Source organism: Pan troglodytes, chromosome 7 (genome assembly GCF_028858775.2).
Source record: "Pan troglodytes isolate AG18354 chromosome 7, NHGRI_mPanTro3-v2.0_pri, whole genome shotgun sequence".
NCBI classification, from domain to species: Eukaryota; Metazoa; Chordata; class Mammalia; order Primates; family Hominidae; genus Pan; species Pan troglodytes.
This window is the reverse complement of record NC_072405.2, coordinates 106,482,643-106,509,578: the sequence shown is the minus strand read 5'-3', so window position 1 is coordinate 106,509,578 and position 26,936 is coordinate 106,482,643. Positions and strand designations below refer to the sequence as shown.

Here is a 26,936-nt window from a genome sequence, read left to right as displayed (position 1 = left end):
TAAGGCTCCTGTGAGCATCAAAGCACTTATTTTTATAACTATATACTGAAAGCACACTCCAAATGAAAAGCACAGGTTTTGACGCCAGAGAGATCCATCGGCTTGTGTTTTCAGTGAGATACTGCATTTTAAGCTTCCATCTCCTCCCCTGTAAAATGGTGATATGAACATCTAGCATGCATGCACGAGGCTTATGTAGAATATAAAGTGCCCTGCACAGTGTCTGACACAGACAATTCATAATAAATAACTGCCCTTATCCTCATAACCGTCATCTGCATTATCATCATCATCATAGGCTAAGAAGTCAACCTCCGTCATTCTCTCCCTTAGAGTAAAAAAATTCCAAAACAGACTTTCTCCCCCGAGACTGATAAATAATTTCTGGCATTCTTATTTTTGCTTTAAGCATATCCCTTAAAAAATTTATAGATAACAATCTTTAAATACCACTCTAAGAAGGATTTGACCAATGTCACTATGGGGGAATGATTATTTCTTGGACCTTTTATGAAGTCCCTTTGTGTTACTTCTTGTTTGTCAAAGCAAACCCATCTATGGCCCAAATTCCCGTTCTCCTTTTCAGAAAAAAATTAACCTGTACCAAATGTTGGGATTAAAAAACATTAGAAAAGAACATATTATAGTATAAAATAGTGTGATACTGTGATTCATAATAAATACATAATTTGGTCCTTGTCCCCAGTTCCTGGCCCAGAGCTCCTGAAACCCTTGCAATTTCCTGACCAATAGGGGTGCCAGGTGCATCTTTTGTTCTAATATCTGTTCTTTGACCCCAGTTACTGACACAGAGCTCCTAATTCCTTGGAGTTTCCTGGGTGATAGGAGCATCTTTTGTTCTAATGAGGTGACTTGGTAAGTTCCTGGGTTGGGGCTGATCATCAGAAAGACCAAACCATGATTAGAAGCCTAGAACTTTCAGTCCCACCTTCCATCCTCCGGAAAGGAGAGCAAGACTGGAGATTGAGTTAAAAATCATGGGGGTCTGGGTGCAGTGGCTCACACCTGTAATCCCAGCACTATGGGAGGGCAAATCACCTGAGGTCAGGAGTTTGAGACTAGCCTGGCCAACATGGTGAAACCCTGTCTCTACTAAAAATAGAAAAATTAGCCAGGCGTAGTGGCAGGCGCCTGTAGTCCCAGCTATCTGGGAGGCTGAGGCAGGAGAATTGCTTGAACCAGGGTGGTGGAGGTTACAGTGAGCCGAGATTGTGCCACTACATTCCAGCCTGGGTGACAGAGCGAGACTCCATCTTGGAAAGAAAAAAAAATTGATCATGGGCCAGTAGTGGTGGCTCACACCTGTAATTCCAGCACTTTGGAAGGCTGAGATGTGTGGATCAGTCAAGGTCAGGAGTTTGAGACCAGCCTGGCCAACATGTTAAAACCCTGTCTCTACTAAAAATACAAAATTAGCCGAGTGTGATGGTGCATGCCTGTAATCCCAGTTCCTCAGGAGGCTGAGGCAGGAGAATCACTTGATCCTGGGAGGCCAAGGTTGCAGTGAGCTGAGATCATGCCACTGTGCTCCAGCCTGGGCGACAGAGTGAGGCACCATCTCAAAAAAAAAAAAAAAAAAAAAAAAGGCCAAGCGTGGTGGCTCATGCCTGTAATCCCAGCACTCTGGGAGGCCGAGGCAGGCAGATCATTTGAGATCAGGAGTTCGCAACCAGCCTGGCCAACATGGTGAGACCACCATCTCTACTAAAAATACAAAAGTTAGCCGGGTTTAGTGGCAGGCGCCTGTAATCCTAGCTATTCGGGAGGCTGAAGCAGGATAATTGCTTGAACCTGGGAGACAGAGGCTGCAGTGAGCCGAGATTGTGCCACTGCACTCCAGCCTAGGCAACAGAGTGAGACTCTGTCTCAAAAAAAAAGATCATGCCTATGCGATAGTCTCCATAAAAATCTCTGAACTCCGGGGTTCAGAGTTTCCAGGTTAGTGAACACATCCACATGCTGGGAGGGTGGTGTACCCCAACTCCACAGAGACAGAAGCTTCTGCCCTCAGGACTCTGCTGGACCTCGCCCTAGGTACCTCTCCATCTGGCCGTTCACCTGTATCCTTTATCATGTCCTTTACAATAAGCCAGCAAACTTAAATATTTCCCTGAGTTCTGTGAGCCATCATAGCAAATGATCGTGCACAAGGAGGATATTGTGGGAACCCCTGATTTGTAGCTGGTTGGTCAGAAGCACAGGTGACAGCCTGGACTTGCAAGTGGCATCTGAAATGTGGGCAGTCTTATGGAACTGGGCCCTTAACTAGTGGGATCTGACGCTAACTCCAGGTGTCAGGAAAGTTAGAGAATTGGCTGGTGTGGGAAAAACCTACACATCTGGTCACAGAAGTGTTCACCGTCAGTGAAGAGAAAAAGTTGGTTTTTCCCACATAATCAGTCTCTTCAGTAAAAGCCAAAATAAAGTCGTTTTAGCCAAGAATAAAATTTTTTTGTATGGTTTAATAAAAATAATAGTAACAAATGAAATAAACTAATTCATTACAACTGGCCTCTCTGTGGCAAGCAGTGGAGCAGGATCAAGGCATCAGGGCCAGAGAGTGCAGGTGCTGAGAGTGACACTGACAGGTGCAGGGGCAGCCGCCGTGACCCAGGGCATGGCCCAACAACATGGGGTGTTGGGGGCACCATGGCCCACCTCGCAGAAGGCCTCACAGATAATGCTACTTTGTTCACTTCACAATAATCCCCAAGTAAGTATGACTATGTCAACTTACAAAAACATGGAATAATCTAACAAGTACTTTGCCCAAAGTCCCACAACTACCAAGTAACAGAGGCAGAATTCACACCCAAGGCTGTCTGACGATTAAGTGTGCATTCTTCCTCACAGACCCCTTTGCGTAATGAGAGGATTTTCGTTCCCTGGACTCTATCACCTGTGGACAACCATGCAACTCAACAACCCTCCCAGAGACCTGGTTTTTAGGTAACTACACAGGAAATACAGAGAAGGAACAATTTAAAATATGAAGTCTATTACCTCTTACACCCAAGAAAGAGTCTACCAGTTTCTCCAAGAGGCCACTGACAAGTACATACCATGACATCTGCTTCCCTTGTGGCGTATCGAAGATTTGGATCTAGCCAATACATTAGAGATTTAACCTGCTCAAAATTCAGGAAGAGTAGGAATACCAGGAACAGGAAGTAGAGCACACTGAGTCCTGAGAGAAACAAAAACATGCTGAAGTTTAGAAGAGATCCAATAGTCAGACACACACAATACACATTAGACTCGAATGGCATTGCCAAAACCAGACACTAAGATTGCAGCACAGCCTGTCAAGACTCCTCTTATAATCTGGGATTTCCCTTGATAAGGCACTGATACACAGTCCTAATTCAGATTGAGAGTGGTCAAGAAAACTATCTCTGAGAAACTGATGCTAACTTAGACTGAGACTTGAAGGATCATGAGGCAAAGGGTGTGCGGGGTGGGTGTGAGGATTGCACGCAACATTCAGGTAGAGAACAGCATGCAGGTCGGTTTCCGAAAAGAGAAATATCTAGGACCCCGTATGTGGCTAGAGCACTGGCAGAGAGGGGAACGGAGCAAGGCGGCCCTGAAGCGACCGTCAGGGCTTAAAGGCCACGGCCAACATTTCAGATATGATTGTAAGTTAAGTGGGGAAATAAGATGATCTAGGTAACATTTTAAAAAGCCAACTAAGTGGACTGGAGGAGGGCAAGGCTGGGTGTGGACAGTACTACCAGTGTAAGGTTCAAGAGGTGGCCCAGGGCCACTTTTTTGAGACTTACACTCCACATTACCCCGTGTAGGCATTATTTTATTGTTCTATCATCTCATAATTGCTATCCTAATAATCACTATATATCATTTTAAAAAGAAATGTTAACAATGCACTTTTAGAAAGCAAAAGCCTGTCCAATACGTTTTAGAGAGATTTCAGAAATGATCACGAGGGGTTTTGTGGTTTCTCTTTCCCTTGAACTCATTGGAATTAGAATGTTTATGCGGGACATTTAGAGATCGTGATACAAATGACCTTGGATCACAGCATCCATCCAAACTTGGCTCAGCACTAATCTCCAGTGAGCCACTCCAGAGGAGAGCACGTCCGTGGCTGGAATGAAATCCACTGCAAGCGCTATAGTGCCAGGCCTTCTAACAGGCACCCCTCTCCTGGCCTCAGGGAGTTCAAGGGAGGCCCGGGTGGTATGTGGCCAGCCCATAATTGTGCATCCTAGGGCCCAGGGAATGCACATTTTTTAGGCAAGTTGATATGAGAATTGCCTTCAGTTTGCACTTATGCACCACCCATTTTTTACCAATTTTCACCACAAACGCCCCCCACTACACTTTTTAATAATTATGATCCTCTTGAATAATTACATTAGTACAGAAAGAATCTGTGGTGCAGGGATTCTCAATCTGGAGTTCTTGGTTGGGCTTCGAGGTCTGTGAAGCCCTGGACACTATATGCAGAGCTGTGCATGGTGAATGTCCATGGATGCACACATAGGGAATGGGTCTATCTATAGGTCTCATCGGATTATCAAAGGGCTCCATGCTCCCAAAAGGCTCTCAAGAAGGAAATAAAACTGCTTACTACCTACCATAGATCATTTGAAATAGGAAGAATTCAGATGTGTCCAAATAGCTGAAAATAACTTATAACTTCAAACAGCACTATTAAATCAATGGGAGGTATGCACGTTATAGCCAGAACTATCTTTTTGAAAATGTAAATGGAATCAGGTCACTCTGGGAAAAACCCTCCCGTGATTTCCCCCTGCCCTTCATGCCCTGCTCTTTACCCTGGCCCACAGTCCCCATGATTACATCTGTGCCCGATGACTCTGACTTCTCTCCTACTCTTCTCCCAGGGCTCACTATACTAGGGCCACACTGGCCTGGAAGTGGTTTCTAGCTGTGGGCCATTTTAGCAGCTTTTCCCCTTGCCTGGGATGCTCCCCTCCCCCAGAATCTTTGCAGGATTGGATCCTTCTTTGTATGACAGTTTCAGACTTGGCATCACTCCCTCAGGCCTCCCATCACTCCTCAAGCTAAACCAGACACCAGCTCCTGTCACCTCCCCTGGTCTTAACTAGCTTCCTACTAACTTCAGATAGCTGATATTTTTTTGATTACTGATATGTGTAATAGTTTGTTTACTAGCTGTCCTCCGTCTCCAAGTGGAAGGGCAGCTCCTTGAGGGCAGGCTCCTGTCTGTCTGGCCTTCCCTGGTGGCCTCAGGGCGCAGAGCAGCACCTGTCACACAGCTCACTCAGTGAATGGCTGCTGAGTGAAAAGTTCACCAATCAATTCAAAGAGACTAAGAGTTACCTAGAAGCTCTGAAGGCTGAAAGAAAAATAGGCAGCCTTTAGCAAAATAGCAATTTCTTAGAGTTCTTGTACATTTTTACATAAGATTACATTTTCCAAACCTAAAATAATTTGGTGACTTATTTAGGTCAGATGAAGCCAATATCCAAAGTTTTGAAGATTCATTTTAAATCCTTTAGGTGATTTCACTATTTAGACTACAAAATCAAGTAAAAATAAGACATCCAATATTTATATGCTTATTTCTAACCCTTAGTTCAAATTAGGGTTCTTTATCAGAAGTCTTTCTCTTTCCAACTTCTTTCTTATTCAGAAAACTGAAGAAATTGAATTGCTTTGTTTTCATTCCCTTCCAGATGCTCACAAGACAAATGTGCTCATCGTAAGTTCTTGGGCTTGCACTAGTAAAAAGCACTATGAAAACACATAAAGGAAAACAAGAGATATTTGCTTAAGTCAAATCCTGTGTACATTAAGAGACAACAACATAAGGAGGCATGTGGAGTTGAAACAGTTCATGTGTAAGAGAATTTAAGTCATCCTCAACACTTTATTTTGTGTCAAATAATTTTAAGAAAACATGTATATTAGGAACATCAAAAAGCAAAAAGCTAGAATAAAGTTTTAACTATTGAGAGTAGCAAGTAAAAGTCTTAAAGTGATAAACAGAAAAAAGACTAAAAAAATAGAACATCTTTTTACATTGCTAATATAAACTCACCAAAAACCATTCGCCATAGGGCTGGATGAGGTCGAGTGAACGGACCTGCAGATAAATAACATTATAAAGTTAGAAGGAACTGGTTTCAGAGAAGGCTAAAACTTAAGGTGCTGCTGATCTCCATACAGATAACAAGAAGAAAAAGCTCTCTACTGTTAAAAGTTTTTTTTTTTTCTACATAAACACTTTGAGGTCAAAGTTTGGTTGAAATGTTTTCTCCACATTATAACGACTGTCACCACAATCATCACAGGCACAACTCTCCACAACAGAGATTTTTTTTTAAAGCTTTGTCTTGAGAAGTCAGAACATAATTTCCCATGGAAACAATGTTGTAATAGTGAGTGGGTCATCAGGCTAGGCTTAAGTGTGTGTGATACATATTGTACCTTAACAAGTAAAATGTCCCAGCTGCCCAGGAGCTCCAGGGAAAGAGGCTCTGGACAGCACAGTCATCATCATGTGTGTGCGTTTGCATGTGGGTGCATGCGTGTGTGTACGCGTGTGCACGTGTGTGGGGGGGTGTGTGTGTGAGAGAGAGAGAGAGAGAGACTGAAAAATAACAGAGGAAACAGAAACACCGTGTGGCTTTTCATTATGACCTGTGCTGACAAAACACCTCTGACATGGCAATCCAGTTCAGACACATGCAGATTCCACACAACTGAAACAAAAGTCTCATAGGACAAAACTTTCCCTTACGACAAGTGATAGGCCAATACTTTCTCTTTTTTCATTAAAAAGCAGAAGAGGGAGAAGAAAGCAAGCTGAGCCTCGACCTTACACCTCACAGCTATGGAAAAGCACCATTCTGGTGAGTACCTGTTCTATGAGGGTCTGCCCACGCCTTTCGAACAGCCTTCCTACACTTGCGGAATTTCCAACTTTATGAATCCCATGTCCCCAGGAGAGACACCAGAGCTTGTTTCCCAGCCTTCTTTACAGGTAGGGCTCATTCTGCAGTGACACTCGTGCCAGGCTTGGCCTCAGGAGCTAGTGACAGTAAAAGGAGTAGGTACAGCTCTCCTCTCTCTCTGTTTCTCTAGCCCTGGCCAGTAGGGGCAGTAGGCAGGTGGTGGCCATCCAAAGTGGCACTCCCTTAGAATCCATTGCAGAAGTGACACTGGGGCAGACCATAGCCCATGCTCGCTGGGGTTTCCTCCTTAGAACAGCTCTGGGGGTGGTGCCTGTTTCTGGAAGGTCAGACTATGGTTGGTTTCCAAGCAAGCCTATGACACTGTGAGCCACTCCTAGTCTTTAACAGGCTCTTTAATAAGCACAGTCAGCTTCTGTTGCTTGCAATCTTGAATCCTATCTGAGGCAAACATTCTGCTGCAATTTTTATTCCTGAATTCATTCTAAAATCATCTATATATTCTTAAAAAGACCACATTGAAATATATTTTAACTACTTTCTTTTGATGAGTCGAGTTCTTATTATGAAAATCAGTTACAAGTACCCCCCACCATTCAAATCTATCAGTTCCTAGGTGGCAGTTCGGATGGTGAGTTTGGTTCATGAGAGACTCTGCTTTATCCAAATGCATTTGCGTTTGGTTCCTGCATTTTGGATGGCAGGTAGTGAGAATGCAGATGGTTAGGGGTTTATTGAAAATTCATCTAAATCTGTTTGATTTCTGAGTTCTAATAGTGAGGGCTCAGACAGTGAGGAATACCTATATTCCTTTTCAAAATCAGCTGCTTCTTTCTCAGAAAGTCACAGTGAAGGTTATAAACCAGGATCCCCCGCCAGGTAATGTGACACCATCACCTTTTGTCAAGTCATTGGGAAACTCATGGCTGAAATTATCATCTTTTAAGTTATTTTCACTTCCAAATGCTTCTCTTTACTCATGGTAGGCCATAGCTCTTGACGTGTCACCATAAGTGACTTCTGTATTTGGTGGCTGCCTGGCTTGCAAATATTACTTCATCTATAACACTAAATTAACTTTTTAGATATAAAATGGGACGTCAGTTTTCTGTATAGTTTCCTCTTATAAGGTTCACCTCTAAAACTGTATGACCTATCATTTGGCTTGTGACAAAATCAGCACTTAAAAATTCTATAATGTTATTCTCAAGAGCAATCATAATGACAGGAGTCAGCAGTACCTTCCTGAGCACTTACTATGCACCAGGCTGTGGAATGAGACACCCCCACACAGTGTCATAAGGACTCAGTGACAAAGGTGTCATCATTACTCCCACTTTACAGATAAGGGTACTGAGGCAGAGGAACCTGCCCGGGGTCATACAGCTCATGGAGTCCACCTTAGTTCCATCAGAGCCTCCTGTGTCACCAGGCTGAGTCGTGAGGAGCACCTGGGGACTTTCCTATGAACTTTCACAGAACTGGGTCGGCTCAGGAAGAGGAAAGGGTTAGAGAGGGTATCTGAGGGTTGAGCCCGGACTGGTTTCAGAACCAGGAGAGTGAGGGGAAAGAAACAAGCTAGGAGTGTTTAGAGCCGATGCAACAGGGGGAAAGGCATGGCGCAGGCTTTACCATAATGTGGAACTGATAAGCAGGCTCAGGAAAAGCAAGACCAGGGAAAGGGCAGGGAACTGATAGCTCTAGAGATAAAAGCCAGGGACCACCCTAATCCAGGGAGGTGGGAACCACTGGTAACTTTTGCCTACAAAAGGTGAGATAAGGCCCTGGAATGTAAGGTGGCCCTTTCAGTAACTAACTTCAAAACCCAGTCTAGGTTTGATTTCAACCATCAAATCTGCCGCCCTGCGAGTGTGAACCTTGTCATAACTGCCCATTGCCTCCTGAGAAGAAACTCTGAATTTTTTAAAGTGGTATTTTAAAAAGTACATTTTAGTAGCATTATATACTAACAGTGCAATCTTTACTGTCAGACAGCAGTATTGCTAAAAGTATCATTTTACTTTTTAAAAAAAAATCGAGGATGAGGCTGGCGTGTTCTAGATTATAAATCCTGATACTTATGCTCACTAGGTTACTTGCACCTGGCTACTCCAGTCAAGTCACCTTTGCAGAGCCTAAGGGTGTATGTGCCAGGGGTGGGGATGCAACTGAGGAGGAGCCCCGCCTTCCACAGCATCACCTGCCCGGCATGAGCCCCACCTGTAGCATCCTGTGAACATTCATGTCATCTCAATGCCTTCCCCACAGATCTTATTTCCCAACAGACTATTGACTACTTTCTCAGTGGTCTTGTAAAGGCAGGCTTCCTTTTCTTCTCTGACCATTGTTATGGTTCTTAGGTTATTAGAAGGGCTTAGCCTCATGGTTGCTTTCCACAGGAGTTCCTACTCCTTATCTGTGCTTTATATCGGATTTGATAAAAGCTGCCTGGGAGAATTTGGATCTGTGGTTTGGTTACTTACTCTCTTGCTTATGTTGGAGAATTGGGGAAGACTTCTTAGGGCAGTGGTGCAGCAACAAACGCTGGGGTTTGGTTTTCTTATGAGGGACATTTAAAAACTATGTGTTTTATTTACCGTTCCTTCCACCTAGAATACATCATTTTCTTTTTCTTTTTTGTTTTTTTGAGACGAGTCTCACCCTGTCACCTAGGCTGGAGTGCACTGGCGCAATCTCAGCTCACTGCAGGCTTCAATCTCAGCTCACTGCAGGCTTCAGTCTCAGCTCACTGCAGGCTTTGTATCCCAGATTCAAGTGATTCTCCTGCCTCAGCCACCCTAGTAGCTGGGATTACAGGCATGTGCCACCACGCCCAGCTAATTTTTGTATTTTTAGTAGAGACAAGGTTTCACCATGTTGGCGAGGCTGGTCTCAAACTCCTGACCTCGAGTGATCCGCCCACTTCAGCCTCCCAAAGTGCTGAGATTACAGGTGTCAGCCACCACGCCTGGCCTAGAATACATCATTTTCAATCTTATATTAAGAGCAAGGTTAATTTCAAAAGAACTAGAAACCAAATGTCTTCATGAGAAGAGCTAGCATTTTAAAATCTACGTCAGAAATTAGAAAATAAGATCATTGCCTGACTCACCAGAAAGTGTTATACCTAGAAAAAATTAAGTTCACAGGACTTCACCTTAGGGAAATATAATTATTTTAATAAAAATCAGACATTGCCTGTCCAACAGCTAACATTTGTATCCTCAGGCCAGAGGCCCCCTGGCAGACCCTCTTAGTCAGCTTCTCTTTTTGATTATTATTAGTTAGAGTTCTTCTAGGAAAATTTGAGAAGGTGAAAAAAATGATCTCTAGGCAACTTTCAAACCTAAGGAAAAGAAAATTTATTTATTTATTTATTTATTTGAGATGGAGTATTGCTCTGTTGCCTAAGCTGTAGTGCAGTGGCGCAATCTCGGCTCACTACAACCTCTGCCTCCCGGGTTCATGCAATTCTCCTGCCTCAGCCTCCTGAGTAGCTGGGATTACAGGCATGCGCCACCCCACCTGGCTAATTTTTGTATTTTCAGTAGAGACAAGGTTTCACCATGTTAGCCAAGCTGGTCTTGAACTCCTGACCTCAAGTGATCCACCCGCCTTGGCCTCCCAAAGTGCTGGGCTTACAGGCGTGAGCCACTACGCTGGGCTGGAAATTTTTTTTTTTTACAAAAAGTAGTGAAGGAGGGGACACAGGATGGAAGGAGAAAGGAACTTTTTTTTTTTTTTTAATTTAGAAGATGGTGACCTTTTGGACCACTTCTAAACATCAAGGAGACATGATTATCATTATCTTAGCAAAGAGAAATCAAATGACACAGAAGAAGAAACAATGATAAACTCAGGAAAAATAAGAAATACTAGTTTTTCACTCTCCTCAAAGACCGTAAAAAAGTGCTGAGTGCAGCCAGGTGTGCTGGCTCATGCCTGTAATCCCAGCATTTTGGGAGGCCGAGGCAGACGGATCACCTGAGGTCAGGAGTTCCAGACCAGCCTGGCCAACATAGTGAAATCCTGTCTCTACTAAAAATACAAAAAAAAAAAAAAAAAAATTAGCTGGGCGTGGTGGCATGCACCTGTAATCCCAGCTACTCAGCAGGCTGAGGCACAAGAATCGCTTGAGCCCGGGAGGTGGAGGGTGCAGTGAGCCAAGATTGTGCCACTGCACTCCAGCCTGGGCAACAGAGTGAGACTCTGTCTCAAAAAAAAAAAAAAAAAGGGCTGAATGGTGTTTCTCTTGCAGACAACAAAAGGGAAAAAAGAGGTCTTGTTCTGTGAACTTTTTTCCAGGTGGATTTATTATTTAATTCAGCATATATTCATGAGAAGTTAATATGGGCCAGGCACTTGAAGTACAGATAAGGCTGGGCTGGTTTTGGGGGCGTGGTAAGGTGGAAAGGGGATGAACAACAGTTAAAGGGAGTTCTCAGAAGCAGGAAATGTACATCAGAAGGTCGCCCGTTGAAAGAAATCTCCAGCCAACTGGAGACTCAAATAGGTTTCTAAATTTCACTCCAGTGATAGGGTGGTATAGTTAAAATTACACAGACACTTGAGTGTCAGTTGCTATAATGGGATGAAGGTAGCAATTAAAACATTTTTGTAAGGAAGCCAAAAGAGAATGAAGAGGAGAACTGAAGAGGCGAAGAGGGCAGGAGAGAAGTGTAAAAGCAGACATCAGACCCTCTCCTTCCCCTGCTCTCACTGCCAGCCCTCTCCCTCCACATCTGCTTATGGGACTGAATGAAAGAACTCTGGGACCTAATCCTGCCACTCACCCTGTTGATTGTCACACAAAATTTTGTTTGAGTGTCCACTCCTCTGCCATATAGCTCAGGGGTGGATTCTAAACCAGCGGAGGTAATCCTAGTCCCCTGTCATTCTTCTAGCCAACAAATATCTGTTGAACACCTACTCCTCTACACACTATAAATTTCTGTCCTTGGAACTGGTTGAGAAGAGACATGTGGCCCAATCCTAGTCAAAGACATGTAAGTGTGCTGGAGGATTGCTAGAAAAGGGGTCTCTACTCAAGTAAAGACACACGAGAAGAGATGATCTCTTCATCTGCTGGCCATTGCCTGCCACTACATGGCTGGCACTGCAGGAGCTGTCTCAAGGCCAGCAGGGCAGACTGCAGCCTAGAAGACGGCAGAACAGAAAGGGGTAAAGAAGCTGGGTCTTCACAGGTCACTGAGCCACTGAATAAGCCAGTCTGCCAACCACCCTATCTCAGAACGTCTTGTTACGTAAGAAAATAACAAATTTCCTTAGTGTTTAAGCCATTTTGAAATGTGTTTTCTATCACTTGCAGCCAAAAGCATCCTGACTATTATAAAATCCTATGGAGAAAGTCAAAGGTCTTTTTTGTTATTTAGACTCTACAAAAAGAATCACAAGGCTCCCTTCCTGTAGAAGTTGACCAAGTCTACCACATAGATAACATATATGAACTCACACATACGTGATGAGACAAATGGACACAATCCACTTTTGGCCTATACACAGCCGTGCAGGGCAGCATTTACCAGGTCAAGGATAAATGCATTTCAAGTTGCCAAAAAATTGTTCCGGACATGCTATCCACTGCAGGCACTTCCCCAAAACTGTCTGTGAAGGAGAGGGCAAGTTTGGGCTCCATTTTTCCTATTCATTTTCACTACTTGATTTGAGAATATGTGCCAAGGGTGGGGAGAATGGAAAATAAGGGGACAAGACTGAGTGTGAAGGGGCATGTACACTCCACTCACAGAGACAGCCGTTCAGCATGGGCTCCTGGGGAGGCCTGTGGCCTGAGAGAGGGCTCTAATAGGGGAGGCCACGCACCTCAGGGGCACCCTGCCCAGGGCCCTCCCAACTCCCCACCATCTCCACTAGCACCTTCCAAAGCCATCCCTAATTTGAAAATATTCAATAACATTCTTTCATGTGGAAAAGTTAGTTTTACTACTCTTAGGTAAGGTATGAATAAACAGATCTTTAGAAAACAAACGATGTAAACACAGTATGTTTGCTATATACACATGGCTTCAAGAGAATCCAAGTCCTCCCTTTGCTGACTAATGTCCCAATCCCTCCTGCACAGGACACTGAACTGCCATCCTCCTTGTTTATACCTTCTATACCTATCTGAAACCTTATTTTTGGCATGGTCTGCCTTTTGGTGAATGGTGTGTGTGTGTGGGGGAGGGGTGTGTGTGTGTGCGTGTATGTGCCTGGGAGGAGAAGAAAGGATGGTAGGGCAGAAATAGAGTGGAAACAGGAGACAGTAGGAAGGCTCAGATCAATGTGTCAGCTCCTGCCAGTCACAGACAACACATGAGCAACGGAGGAGCATCAACTCAGTCACCACCCACCTCCTTTGTGGGATGCAAAGCACGCTAGGTCCAGGCCAACTAAGACCCCACCATGGGGGAAAAGACAAGCCAGAGACTGACAGAAAAAAAGAGAAACAGCAGGAGACAGAAAACATATTATGGAGAAAGCCAGAGATAAAGCACCTTGCAATGGACCTAATATGAGATATGACCAGAGCAGCACCGCGGAAGGGAAATGCACAGCTGTGGCCCTGCCAACAGGCTGACATCAAAGGCTGGGGTACATGGTGGCACGTTTCAGCCTTCTCACTGGTAAACCGAGCTGGCTGAACTAGATGAGCTCTGTGGCTCCTCCTCCCTTTGTGTGTATCACAAAGTCCATGCAGCCAGGATAAGGAAACGGAGCTTCAGTTTTATCTTTCCAGAATCAAAACAAAAGCACAGTCCCACAATGAGAGATTGAGCAGCTGAAGTCAACTTTGAAGATTAGAGGACTTCATTGGGGAACAGAGGCAAAGCCAGAAGAAATCACACAAAGTGTTACATCAAATAGATTTAATCCCCTAACCTTCAGTGCTTTTGGTACCTCAAGAAAAACATCAGCTAATGAAGCCCCAATACTCAGCTCCCGCTAAAGACTTAGAGAAGGGACGGCTGTACAAATCACAGCTATTGAGAGACTAATCTTTTAGAATCCTCACACTTCTAAAACAGCTCTGGGCTCAGAAACAGCAAATTTTTCATAAGGAGCCAAAAAGAAACTTTCAAAGCCATGAAAAAGTAACCCTTGAGAACTAAGCAACAAATAACACAGGTCAAGGAAAGCTGAAGACTTAAAGAACAGACCTGATACCTGTGCACTGATCAGTTTCCTGAGGACATATGCACGTATCATGCTCTGATTGACTGATAAGGGAACAAAAAGGACAGAGGACATAAGAGAAATAAGAGAAAAGTAGGAATAGAGGGCACAGACCAATAATGGTCATGGCATTGAGTGATGACAAAGAAGAAAGCAGCAGATCACGGGATACAGAAGGTAGAATGGCTGAGGGGAATGGGGAATAAACTGTCACTACCATCTGAATAGTCACCTAGTCATGTTTTAGAGGCTCCAAATGTCTGCTTTGGTGGTGGTCAGCCTTGTGTTGGTATGTAACCTGAGATAGAGTTTGCCATTTCCTTGCTTTGAGATGTATTCTTAGGCCACCTTTGTACAGAAAGAGCTCAGGGAACCCACCCTTGGCTGGCCACTTATGCCATATACAATACAGCACTCTTGAAGGAGAGGAGGGTCTACATAAGACCCAAGCACTCCTCTAACCTACAATTCAATGAGAGGGAAGGGAAAGTTGGCAAATAGCCAAAAAGCTGTTTGACGTCAGGGATTTTTTTCAGTAAATTTGATAGCAGGAATCCCAGCTGCTCAGGGAGCTGAGGATGGAGGATTGCCTGATGCCAAGAGTTTAAGACCAGTCTGGGCAACATAGTGAGACCCCATCTCTATCTACAAAAAATATAAAAAATTAGCTGGGTGTGGTGGTGTATCTCTGAAGTCCCAGCTGCTCAGGAGGCTGAGGCGGAAGGATTGCTTGAGCCCAGGAGTTTGAGGATGTAGTGCCCTATAACCACACTTGTGAATAGCTATTGCACTCCAGCCTGGGTAACACAGCAAGACTCCATCTCTAAAAAATTTTTTTTTTAATTAAAAATTCAATAGCAGGGTCAACACCCCTTTATTCCATGACTTACCCATATTATGCACAACTTGTCTTCATACCGTGATAATTGTGCATTACCAGAACCACCAATCCTTACGGAAAAGCCAAACTACATTTGACATATCTGCATAAGGTATGCAGATTTTCATTAAAAAATTCTTTTTCACCTAAAAGCTTGAGTGGTTGGAGAGCTAAACTCAGCTCCCAAATAACTTGGCTATGTAGAACAATTCATTCTCTGAGAGATTCAGAGTCATGGTTTTATCAGCATGATTATTATGCTAGTCTGCTACATACTAAAACCACTACATTCTTGTAAACGCAGTGCTACGTATGAGTCTGCCTCCAGAGTGATGCTCCTAACTACGATGGAAAACTCGGATTATTATTATTATTATTATTTTGCAATGGAGTTTCACTCTTGTTCCCAGGCTGGAGTACAATGGCGTGATCTTGGCTCACTGCAACCTCCGCCTCCCGGGTTCAAACGATTCTCCTGCCTCAGCTTCGCGAGTAGCTGGGATTACAGGCACGCACCACCACGCCTGGCTAATTTTGTATTTTTAGTAGAGACGGAGTTTCTCCATGTTGGTCAGGCTGGTCTCGAACTCCTGACCTCAGGTGATCCGCCCACCTCGGCTTCCCAAAGTGCTGGGATTACAGGCATGAGCCACCACACCCGGCTGTTTTTTCTACTCTATCTTCTAGATGACTCGTATCTCAAAAAATAGGACAAAATTCCACTGCCACCATCTTAGGAAGCCTGAAGGCCTTGACATGCAACATTTCCAGGTAGCATCTGATAACATTCATAATGAGCTTCTTATATTACACATGATAGCCTACTGAATAGCATGAGCGGTTACAAAAGAAATGCATCTTAAAGCAAGATATTTAAAACCTGAGTACGTCCGGCCCATGGAGAATAACCCCTAAGAAAGACTGGAACAATTTCCAAATGTCATAGGTGTTTAAAAAAAAAAAATAGAAGACAAGAGTGAGCGTTTAGAAGTGGCTACGGCGAACAAGTAGAGAATATTCTAGTGGAAAGGTACTGAAAGGGAATAAGAAAAAAGAAAACAACTTTTAAGGAAGAATTTGGAGGAAAGGGATGAATTATGAGCATGGCAGAACACCAAACTTGCTTTTTAAACAAAAGCTTTGCCTCACTCACTCCATAATCATGATGGGGGTAAAATTCACAGAAATCATTGTCTTTTTTTCCTGCTGATGAAAATTCATCATATCCTAAATGCATAATCAGCAAAGTTTATGGTGATAGAAGATCACTTGGGACAACTTATTTAAGTAATACTCATTACAGCATTGACCCTGTCCTTAGCAAAAAGGAAGAACTCAGCAGTAATGGAGTATTTTATGACTCAACTGATAATAACAAAAACAGCAACAAAAAGAACCACATTTATTGAGAGCTTATAATTTGTCAGTCATGTTCATAGTGTTTAACGTGCACCCATTTAGTTAACCCTCACAACCGTACCTGTCTGCTATCTCCATTTTATAGAAGGAAACTGAAGTATTCTCAGCACTCTTAGGAGGCTTCTCTGGGGCTAGGAAGTGGCAGAATGGGCAGTCTGCCTCCAGAGCCTGTGCCCCTAACTGCTATACAAAACTCAGATTATTTCTTTACTTCATTTTCTAGACGACTCACATCTCAAAAAAACCAGAAAGGCACAATATAGGAGAAATGTGGTAATGCATGACGTTACTTACCATTGGGGAAAGCTAACACACTGATGATAAGAAAGAAGAAAATAACAGAGAGGATGCCTCTCCAGATGTTGTCTTCTGGAACAGAGTCATCCCTGAAAATAGAAAAACAACATTGAGCATTTACTTTCAGATCCAAATAGAAAACCTAGAGGAAGGAAGACTTCCATGTTCTAAAAACTGGGGGACTGCTAGATGTATGACAGGATTGAACATAGGTTCTGAAATAAGAGATTTATACAGATCATACAATAATTCTTAGATCATTATGTGTCCAAACGGCACTAACAAACTAATGCTGACTGTTAATTTCACAGACCTGATTATAAAACCAGACTACATAATCAGACACACTTTACCTTCCAGTGAAGTGCACTTTTAATAGACACCTAACAACTGAATATCTGCCCAGAGGTTATAAATGTAGCCCTCAAAATGCCAGCCTGATCTTTACTAGGGTACCTGTGATGCCTTCTGGCTTAGATAGGGAGGCTCAACATCCAATTTCCAGGAACACCAGTTTTTACTTAAGAATGGCTGCACACTGAGGGCACACAATGTCCTCATTCAGACTGACATCACATAATTGACATCGGGAATGATGATGACAACATTAATAGCTCCCATTTATCTATCTACTGTGTGCCAGGCACTGACCAGGCAGTTTATAAACGTTATCCCTAATGATCACAAGTTTGCAAAATGGAAGTATTATCAACCACATTTTACAAAATGAGGTTGCAAAAGTTCAGAGAGATTAAGTAACTTGTCTGAGGTTGTGTAGGTAAGACATTGCTAAGCTGGCATTCAAAACCAGGTCTGCTAGACACTGAAGACAATGATTGTTCCCCCAAGCCAAGCTATCTCATGAAAAAATGATCTGTCATCCTAAATCAGCCTGACTTATGTTAGAGGCACAGGGTTGGTATAAAAGACATTGACAGGACACACAATATGTAGGTTACAAAATAAAAGCAAAGCTGAAATTAACAACTGTTGCATGGGAAAAGAAGGTTCATTCTGTAACTCATACTTTATAATAAATATATTCTGGAGGATTCAAAAAATTAAAATTAAAGATTCAAAAAATTTTAAAAAATACTGGAAGAAATTGGAGAATTAAAAAAATAAACGAACCTCAAAACAAAACAAAACAATCAACAATCATGAAGTGGTAAATTCACATGGCAAAGAAATCAGTAACAAAATCGAAGGAAAAGAGGTAAACTTGGGGGAAAAAAATTTATAACTCATATCAAGACAGAAGACTAATTTCCTTAATATGCAAAGCATTTTCCCCAAAATCAACTAACAGGAAGAACAACAAATGAACACAGAAAAACAAATAGAAAAACGGGCAAAAGATACGAAGTTTGTTCACAAAGTAAAAAAATCTAAATAGAAAAATGGGCAAAGCATATGAAGAGTTTGTTCAGAGAGTAAAAAATCTAAGGCTCTCAGAAGTGAAAAGATGGTCAACCTCACTCATGGTAAGTTAAAAATAGTGACCGTTTTAAAAGTCTACCTTATTGAAAAACGGGCAAAGGATATGAAGGGTTTGTTCACAGAGTAAAAAATCTAAGGCTCTCAGAAGTGAAAAGATGGTCAGCCTCACTCATGGTAAGTTAAAATAGAAACTGTTTTTAAAATCTACCTTATTGATAAAGGTAAAACTTTAATGACTGAGCTGGGGAGGATATGAAGAAACAGGAAAATAGGCATGCTCATACATTGCTGGTAGCAGTATAAATAAATCACCTTTATGGAGGGCAATTTGGCATTATTTTAAGTCTACAAATGCATATGCTCTGTGACTCAGCAATTTTACTTTCGGGTATTTATCCTTTAGATAAACTCTCATTCATGCAAAAATGACATATATCCCAGATTGTTCACATGGCATTACATGTATTCTTAAAAAGTTGGAAGCAATCTAAATGTCCACCAAAAAGAGACCGAGTAAAGAAATTATGGTCCAGTCTTGTGATGGAAAGCTGGGCAGCCATTTAAAAAAACAAGGAAGCTTTTTAAGAATCAACTGACTCATAATAATTTAAAAGATATCATTAAGTAAATAAAGCAAATTGCAGAATAGTAGGTATAATAAGCAACTATTTGTGCAAAACAAGGTGGGGAATGTGTATGGGTATGTAGCTTATAATTTATGCTTATGCTTGCATAGGATGTCACTGGAAATCCACCCAAAAAAATGGTGACACTGGTTTTCTCCAAAGAGGAAAAATGAGGGGCTGGGGAGAAGTACGGAGAGAGGTATTCACCACATACCCTTTGATGTATCTTGGACTTCAAGCGACGTGAATACATCATTCTCTTTAAAAACATTAACTAAAATTTTAATTAATGGGTTATTAACCACAAATAAATGGCCATGGCAAATCAGTAAATTAGTCTCTATTTAAAATTATCTACCAATCAAAATGCTTGAAAAGGTACATCAGCACTAAATTTATAACTAAATGGGTAATATATTAGGTTGTAAAACCAATGAAATGGCAGTTTTGTAAATTTTGAGCAATTTTATTAGAAAAAGAGGATCAAATGGATGGCCTAGTTTCAGAGGCGGGAAAATGTTGATTAAACGGAATAAAATAGCAGGTGGTTCTGAAAAGTTGGCAGTTTTATATTTGTCTAATTAGGAAAAAATGTATTAATGAAAGACAGTGAGGTCTTTGGATAAACTGAAAATATGCAGTATGGGAAGATCAAACTTCTGCAATCAAAGATTAGGGGATAGGAGAGTGAGTTTACGAAGCCATGTGAGTCCTATCAGACTAAAGGCCCCAATGTCATACTCTACTGTGAGTTTCGAGAGCAGAGAGGGTGTCCCCACCTCATTTAGAACAGCCCCTTACCAGTCTGTGGTGGTGGTGCACAAAAAGAACAGAATGCCTGACAGGTGAGGATGCCAAACTCCCCTCTGGCCACAGGGCAACCTGAGCACACAGGGCCATTCTATAAGGTCTGGTGTGAGTCCCTCCTCTCTGAACCCCGAATAATCCAGAGATTTAACCACATGCTGAAGTTTCCATAGTTAATCATGAAACAGAACTTGGCTGCAGAGTCCACATGAGTGGACCCCAAATGAGGGACAAGATCTAGTATCCATGGACAGCCACTATATTCTAGTGGCTTTGCATGTTAGCTCTCTGAATCTTTGTAACACTCTATAGCAGGAAATGATCATAATCTGCATTTTACTGATAGGGTCTGGCCCCAAAGTACAAGCTATTTCCCCTACAGGAGGCCATACAGTGCAGTGACTGGTACAGGCTGGGGCCAGACCACCAGCCTGTGTGACCGTGGGCAGATTACTTAACCTCTCAGTGCCCCAGTTTCCTCCTCAGTAAACAGAGGATGGTAATAGTTCTACCTCATAGGGTTGTGTGAGGATTAAATAACTTAAAACATGTAAAGCACTTAAAACAGTGCCTGGCACAGAGAAAGTGTCCGTTACTATCATGAGTTCACAACGTTTGAATGCCCTTCATTTATGTCCACTCATTCCTTCTTCTAGTTAATGCCTATCATTGGGTAGGGACTCTTTGAGGTCTGAGATAAAGAGACATGGCCCTTATTCTTGAGTGGATCAAGATAAAAAAGGACAATGAGACATTATCTTAGTATAGCCTTGCCCTGAAGGAAATGTTTTTCATATGTAGGAACTGTCTCTGACAAACCTCAAAAAAGCCTGGGTATTCACCTGTGATTGGCCCCTTGGTGGGATTGTAATTGTCTCCTGGCTTTGTGAGGCTGCAGTGTGGTTCCTGCTTCTCAGGAAAGATCATGACTTGTGGTCTGGGCTGCCCAATCCTCATCTTGACTCTTCCTGGCCTAAGGGTACTTGCTCAACTAAGACATGTTGCTTGTTCACAGCAACAACAAATATGAAGACTTAAAGCTTTCCATTGTGATGCTGTGACACTGCCTTGACTTCTTTCCTGGGTCTACTAACAACAAAATGCCCCAGTCTGCAGTGCCCTGAACACTCCAAAGAACTTTCACAGCTGGTGTTTTATTTAACAGTTCCACAGTTCTGTGGGGGAAGGCAGAGCCAATATTATCTTTGTTTGAAGGATGAGGAAAATTAAGCTCTTGGTTTATCTTGCCCACAGTCACACACAAATAGAGGCAGAGTGGAAGTAGGTATGAGGGCTTCTGGAATGCTGGCTGTAGGTCAAGATTGCTATTATACATTCTCCAATAAGGACACAAACAGACAAGCTTAGGAAGGCAAAGTCTTCCTCGCTCTCTGCTAAACTTAGGAGGTGCTCCAGAATAGCACTGACCACATATTGTGAAAATACCAAATGTACAGATTAAAATAAGAAAGCTCCCCAGGGCACAAGTCCCACCTCATTTCCCCAAGGTAGCTCTAGTGCCTGGCACAATGCCCTGACACACAGCAGGCATCCACCTGCCATAGTAGGTGGCAAGAATGAGCAAGATGATATGACAGAGTAGGCCAGTGACTCAGGTAACATGAGGGGGGAGTCTCAGCCTGACCCACAGGGTCCACTGGCAGCGACTTCCCTCTCCCCTTGCAGAGTGTTGGCTACAGAGGGCTATTGAGACCATCAGCAAATATCTAAAATCCCAATCAAGTTTTCAAACACCTTGGCTTCTTCTGCAGAGCATTGTTTCAGCTAGGATAGGGAACTACCCAAAGAGACAAAGTCTTAACAGCAGGAAGTATCAGGAAAGCCCTGAGTTAAAAAAAAAAAAAAAAAAAGTTTGCACTCCAAAGAATTTCTGGACTCTGACTCCGATTCTGTCTCAATTTAATATTTGAGTACAGGAATTTGACCAGAGGGGTGGTAACTTCAGGAAACCAAAGCAAAGTCCATTCACTTGCCTACAATCTTTTAGACAAGTCTTTCTCCCTGGGGTCAGGCAGCCAGGAATATCTAACCTTTATTATGATTCCTAAGGCTTCTAGGTTAATTGTCCCTCTCCCCCTCCCATCTTCTCCCTCATTACTTTTAATATGAGTCCTTAAATAAAGACCTATAGGTTCATGTTTAGATGAGTCACTGTTTAAGGATCATCTCTCCCAATAAAAAGTTTAATCCCAGGTTACATGGTAGACCAATGTTAAGTAGCTTAGGTATTATCTTTAATACCACATTCATCTATTTTATAGAAAGTTATGATTCTTGTTAAGAATTATGGGTGAGACATCAACTAAAGGAAAAGAATGGTGATAAATTTTAAGTTCTTATTGAATAAATGATTTCATGCATTCAATTCATTCAGCATTTACTGGATGTCTATCCTGGGATGACTCAGATAACTGGCCTCAAGAAGCTGATACAGAAACTAATATTATGACATGTTAGATACAATAATAACAAGTATTTGGAAGGATATAAACATTTCTTCCTCTGTGCTTCTTGGAACAATTGAGAAAGGTATCTTGGAGGGGAACCATCCAAATGGATTGTGAAGGATGCCAAGGGTGGTGTCATGTGTGGGCAGGAGGTGGCGGGAGGTGCCTTCCAGTCTGAGAGATGGCAGCCCTGCCTAGGTATGGGACACGTGAGCTGCCGGGGCCTGCTGGGTGTTGGGTGTTGGGTGTGCTGTGTATGGAGGGAGGGATAGAGGTGGGAAAGTAGACTTACTCCATTACAAAGGACGCTGGAGTCCAGCTAGTACTTTCCTATAGGTGACAGGCATCTACTGAAATACCGATGTCAACCAGCTTTGGTGTTATCTTTCATACCATACTAATTTCGTTTTATGGAAAGTCACAATCCTTGTGAAGAATTACAGCTAAGTTATCAACTAAAGCAGGAGAAAGATGATATGTTTTAAAGTATTTATTAGATAAACGAGAATTTTAAACAGGGAAAGATGGGACCATGATTTTGTCTAAAAAGATCACAGGGGCAGCACTGGAGGGAGGGGAAGCCAGGGCCTGAGAGTCAGCTATCCCAAAGGGTTGGGAGTTTGCTGAGCAAAGGCTTGGGAATGGAAAGAGAACAGTCCCGAAAGCTATAAAGGCCCAATCAGACCTGCTGAAGATAAATGAGATGGTGAACTCCAGGTTGGGAGAAACCTGGGCTAGAGGCAATGAGGACTATGAACTGTTGAATTGAATTAATTAAATTAAATGGGATGCCAGGGCTGAGGAAGCAGTGCAGGCTGACTGGACTAGTCCTGGTTCTGGGATTAGTTAAGACTGAAAAACTGTAACTTCTCTACAGAAATCTGGGGCAATAGGAATTATGTCACAAGATAAATTGCGTTACATCTGGTAATAGAACTACATCTAAAATGCTAAACACAGTTTATTCAGAACAGATGAACTTGAATTAAGGTTGCTTACTAAAGAGGAGTCTGAAAGGCAGCAGTTCCTAGGTATATAATCTCTGTGGGCTGAGGCATCATCTAAGCCAAATAAATATTTAAGTCACCCAAGTGCCCATTCACTGCAGAAGACCCCAGAGAAATATATGGCACATTTCCCCCTTTAACAAATTAGAAATCGTATTATGGACATAAAACTCTGGAAATCAGTATAACAAAAAATGTAAAACATTAAGTTCAATAAAAAATTTGATTCAAATGGTAACCGGGGAAAAGAAATGCTAACAATCATTGATAACTGGACCTCAGGTGCAACCTAACACAATGTTCACCTCCAGGGCTGGTTTAATCCTAGCCCATAATCACTATAGATGAGCATTTAACATTGCTAGTGTCAGCCAACAAGGGCATGCAGGGCTTTTGTTGCTGGGAGAGAAGGAACATGATGTATATAAAGGAAACAGGATAAAGACAACTGAATCAGCAGTATCAGGGGACATTTTCTAATGGGAATTTATGTGGTCAAGAGGGAAAGAACAGGGAAGGCTAGCAAGTATCCATAAGCAATATAATACAGGTGGCCAGAAGTATGCCCCAATGATATGACGGTGAACTGGAGTTCCAAAGCCAATAAGGGAAATTAAGTAAAAACCATTATTAACAAATCAATCAGTCAATCAATCAGTCTGTCCATTTCCCTGTCCTTGCCTGTCTCCTTAGTTCTAAATCGAGGAGAAATGAAGCATAGACAAATTGATGATCACTTAAGTACACAAATCCGCAGAAAGGCAATGTCTTCTAGGTAAGTAACAATTTTTGTTGGACAAGTGCTAACAAAGGCTGATTCTACTGTTTAATGGCAGGTGCCTCTTAAGGAGAGGTGGGCTTCTTTGAATGTGAATTAATAGATTCTGGTGTTTTCTAAATCTAAAGCTTGAGTTTTTTAAACTAAAGGCATTCAATATTTCCAAGTTTACCAACCCCTGAATGCAGAGTAAATATGAGGGTATCTTATAGGTAATTATTATACTCTGAGCTTGAGACAAAAGTTTTCCTTGCCCTACTTTGCTAACAAACTTCTAAGACATATGCGTAAGCATTTATTTATAAAAATACTATTTATTTTTTAATAGAGATGGGGTCTTGCTATGTTAGCCAGGTTGGTCTTGGACTCTTGGCCTCAAGCAATCCTCCCACCTTGGCTTCCCAAAGTGCTAGGATTACCGGCATAAGCCATTGCACCCAGCCTACTTATTCTAAAATGTGGGAAAATAAGTTTTTGGTTTTCTTTTGAGACAGGGTCTCATTCTGTTGATTGAGTAGGGTGGAGGCTGGAGTATGGTGGCATGATTTCAGCTCACTGCAACCTCTGCCTCCTAGGCTCAGGTGATCCTCTTACTTCAGCCTCCAGGTGCATGCCACCATGCCCAGCTAATTTTTGTTTTGTTTTGTTTTGTTTTGTTTGTTTGTAGAGATAGGGTTACACCATGTTGTCCAGGCTGGAAATGAGCTTTTTCAAATAGGAAAATGATTAGGTGGTATCTAACTTTATTTTTAATGATGGTGATAAAGACAGGAGATTTAAATACTATGGTTTAACAGGGAATTGACCTAAGGGCCATCTAACAAAAGAACTACTTGACAAATCCAAACTTGTCTCAGACTTCAGTGCAAGGTATCTAATCCTCTGTAATTCTAAATTCTTGCTGGATCTCTGAAGCATGTGACAGTACCCAAGTACTGTTTCTCACATACTGGTTATATGACATCCCAAAAGAATCCTATCTCCTTGTTCTCTTAGACAACTAGTCTTTGCAAAACAAACTTTAAGACATATCTTTTAAGTTTTACTGAAAGAATTGCACTGAACAATTGTCCAACTAAAATCTTATAAAATAAATAATAAGGCACTGGAGTTAATCATTACAAAAGAACATAGGATAAATTTTCATTTAAGAAGTCGTTACTTTCCGTCTTTATGGAGGAATATAGAGCTATCATTGTAATGCCCCACTTATGTCACAAATCATTACAAAAAATGAGTAAGATTTAGTAAGTACTAATTCTATTAATGGTGCTTATGATTTTATATAAAGTGAAACTTGTTATTAATTAGTTCTTCATTATGTGATTTGTCTCTTTATGAAATTAGTGGAAGAAATAAAATTGTTAACATTTTTGGACGAGGCTACAGTCTGAAGTTCAGATTATGGTTCTTCTATTATTTTGGACAAGCTGTTAAAATTCATATTCATTTCTTATACTTTCACTGCTGCAATTTATTGACTGCCTTGACAGAATATGATGTAAAAGGAAATTTCAGAAGATTGTGACTTTTTATATCAGAAAAGAGGAAGAGAAACCTATTTTGAAAGGACCTAGAATAATATTAAAAATGAAAGGCTGAAACAAATGGCTCATTCTTGCTTCTCATTATTTAAAACAAAATACCATAATTATTTTTCTAATTTCCAGAGAAACTCCCTCACTAATTTCATTATTTCAAGCCCACACCTAAGATGAAGTTAAACTGAAGTTAACATCAAACAGGTATGTATGTTATCTAATGTCCATTTTTCCAGTGCTTTTATCCTTCTCAATTACAGAGCATACTACATCCTCATTCAATAATAAATATAACTTAGAAGACAGTAGCATTCAATGAAATCACATCGTAATAACCACTAATGTTTATTAAGCACTTAATACTTGCCATGCACTGAGCTAAACAGATTATCTAAAAAGATGAATTTAATCCTCATGACAGATAATCCCGACAGATTAATGTATTGATATTTTCATTTTACATACAGATAAGGAAACTGAGGCCTAGCAAAATTATGTGGCCACACAGCTATTAAGTGATAAAATCAGGCAACATAATGAAGTATTTGAAAGTAACCATAGTTAGGGACATGACTCATTTCTCTCCAAAGCTAGAAATATGTCTGGTCAGGTACTGTTGAAAGGTCTGGTCTTCACCTGCTGCACAGCTTTAGCAGATTTTATAGTAATAGTGGCAAGATCCCTCAATCATTAAAGAGTAAGCAATTGTTACTTAAGCTTTATACCTTTAGGTAGATTCTTTCAAATGGATAAACACTTACATAACAAGAACCAAGAGTCAAATGAATCCCAGAGGTAAGGAACAAGTGTGATGTGGGAGGATATTAGTTTTATGAGGATTTGAAAAACTGCAGTTATTCCTAAGGGAGGCACCACCGGCACTTGTGTGTGTGTATGCAAACGACTGTGTAGAAGACAATTCACTTTATGTTGTACAGCGCTGTCACATATGTCACAATACATTTAGTATCCGTTAACTGCTCCCCCTCCCAAATACTAGAAGTTCTCTCAATTCTTGTGACTACCCAATACATATATCCCTACACATGTTCTGCTGACCCTGACAGAGAACCTTGATTGTTGGATAAAAATATTGGGAGAGAAGTAACTGACATGAATTGTACATTGTGCTCCAGGGACTCTGCTAAATGCATTCACACACATTCATTTAATTTTCATAACCCTATATAAGTAGATATTTCATCCCCATTTTACGAGTGTGGCCCCTGAGGCTCAGAGCAAGGTTATGCAACTTAATTAAGGACACACAGCCAGTTTTGAAACCAAAAGTGTGGCTCAAAAACTACTCTACTCTAAGTTGGCCTTTTAAGCCATAATGGTGAGACAGGTGTGACTTCCCTTTCTTTAAAGAGGTTCATTCAGAAAGTATAAATCATTCTAAGTAGGAACCACGGTGTGTACCTCCTTATGAACCAAGGATGAATTAGTTCTCTAGGTTAGGAATGAGGAGCCACAGGCGCAGTGCCAGAGTTAACATGAGGTGTGTTCAAGATTTGGGCTGGGCAGCTCCT

At 41.7% G+C, this 26,936-nt stretch overlaps 1 protein-coding gene across 1 annotated transcript in view; it reads right to left on the bottom strand.

Moving 5' to 3' along the window:
- The window catches only part of PTDSS1 (phosphatidylserine synthase 1), a 72,924-nt gene that overhangs the window by 44,394 nt on the left and 1,594 nt on the right, over window positions 1-26,936 (bottom strand). Inside the window, exons 2-4 of the mRNA XM_519868.8 lie at window positions 16,735-16,826; window positions 6,074-6,118; window positions 3,084-3,208 (exon numbers count right to left, since the gene is read on the bottom strand). Of these exons, the coding sequence (XP_519868.2) occupies window positions 3,084-3,208; window positions 6,074-6,118; window positions 16,735-16,826 (262 nt within the window). The remainder of the gene's footprint in view (window positions 1-3,083; window positions 3,209-6,073; window positions 6,119-16,734; window positions 16,827-26,936) is intronic.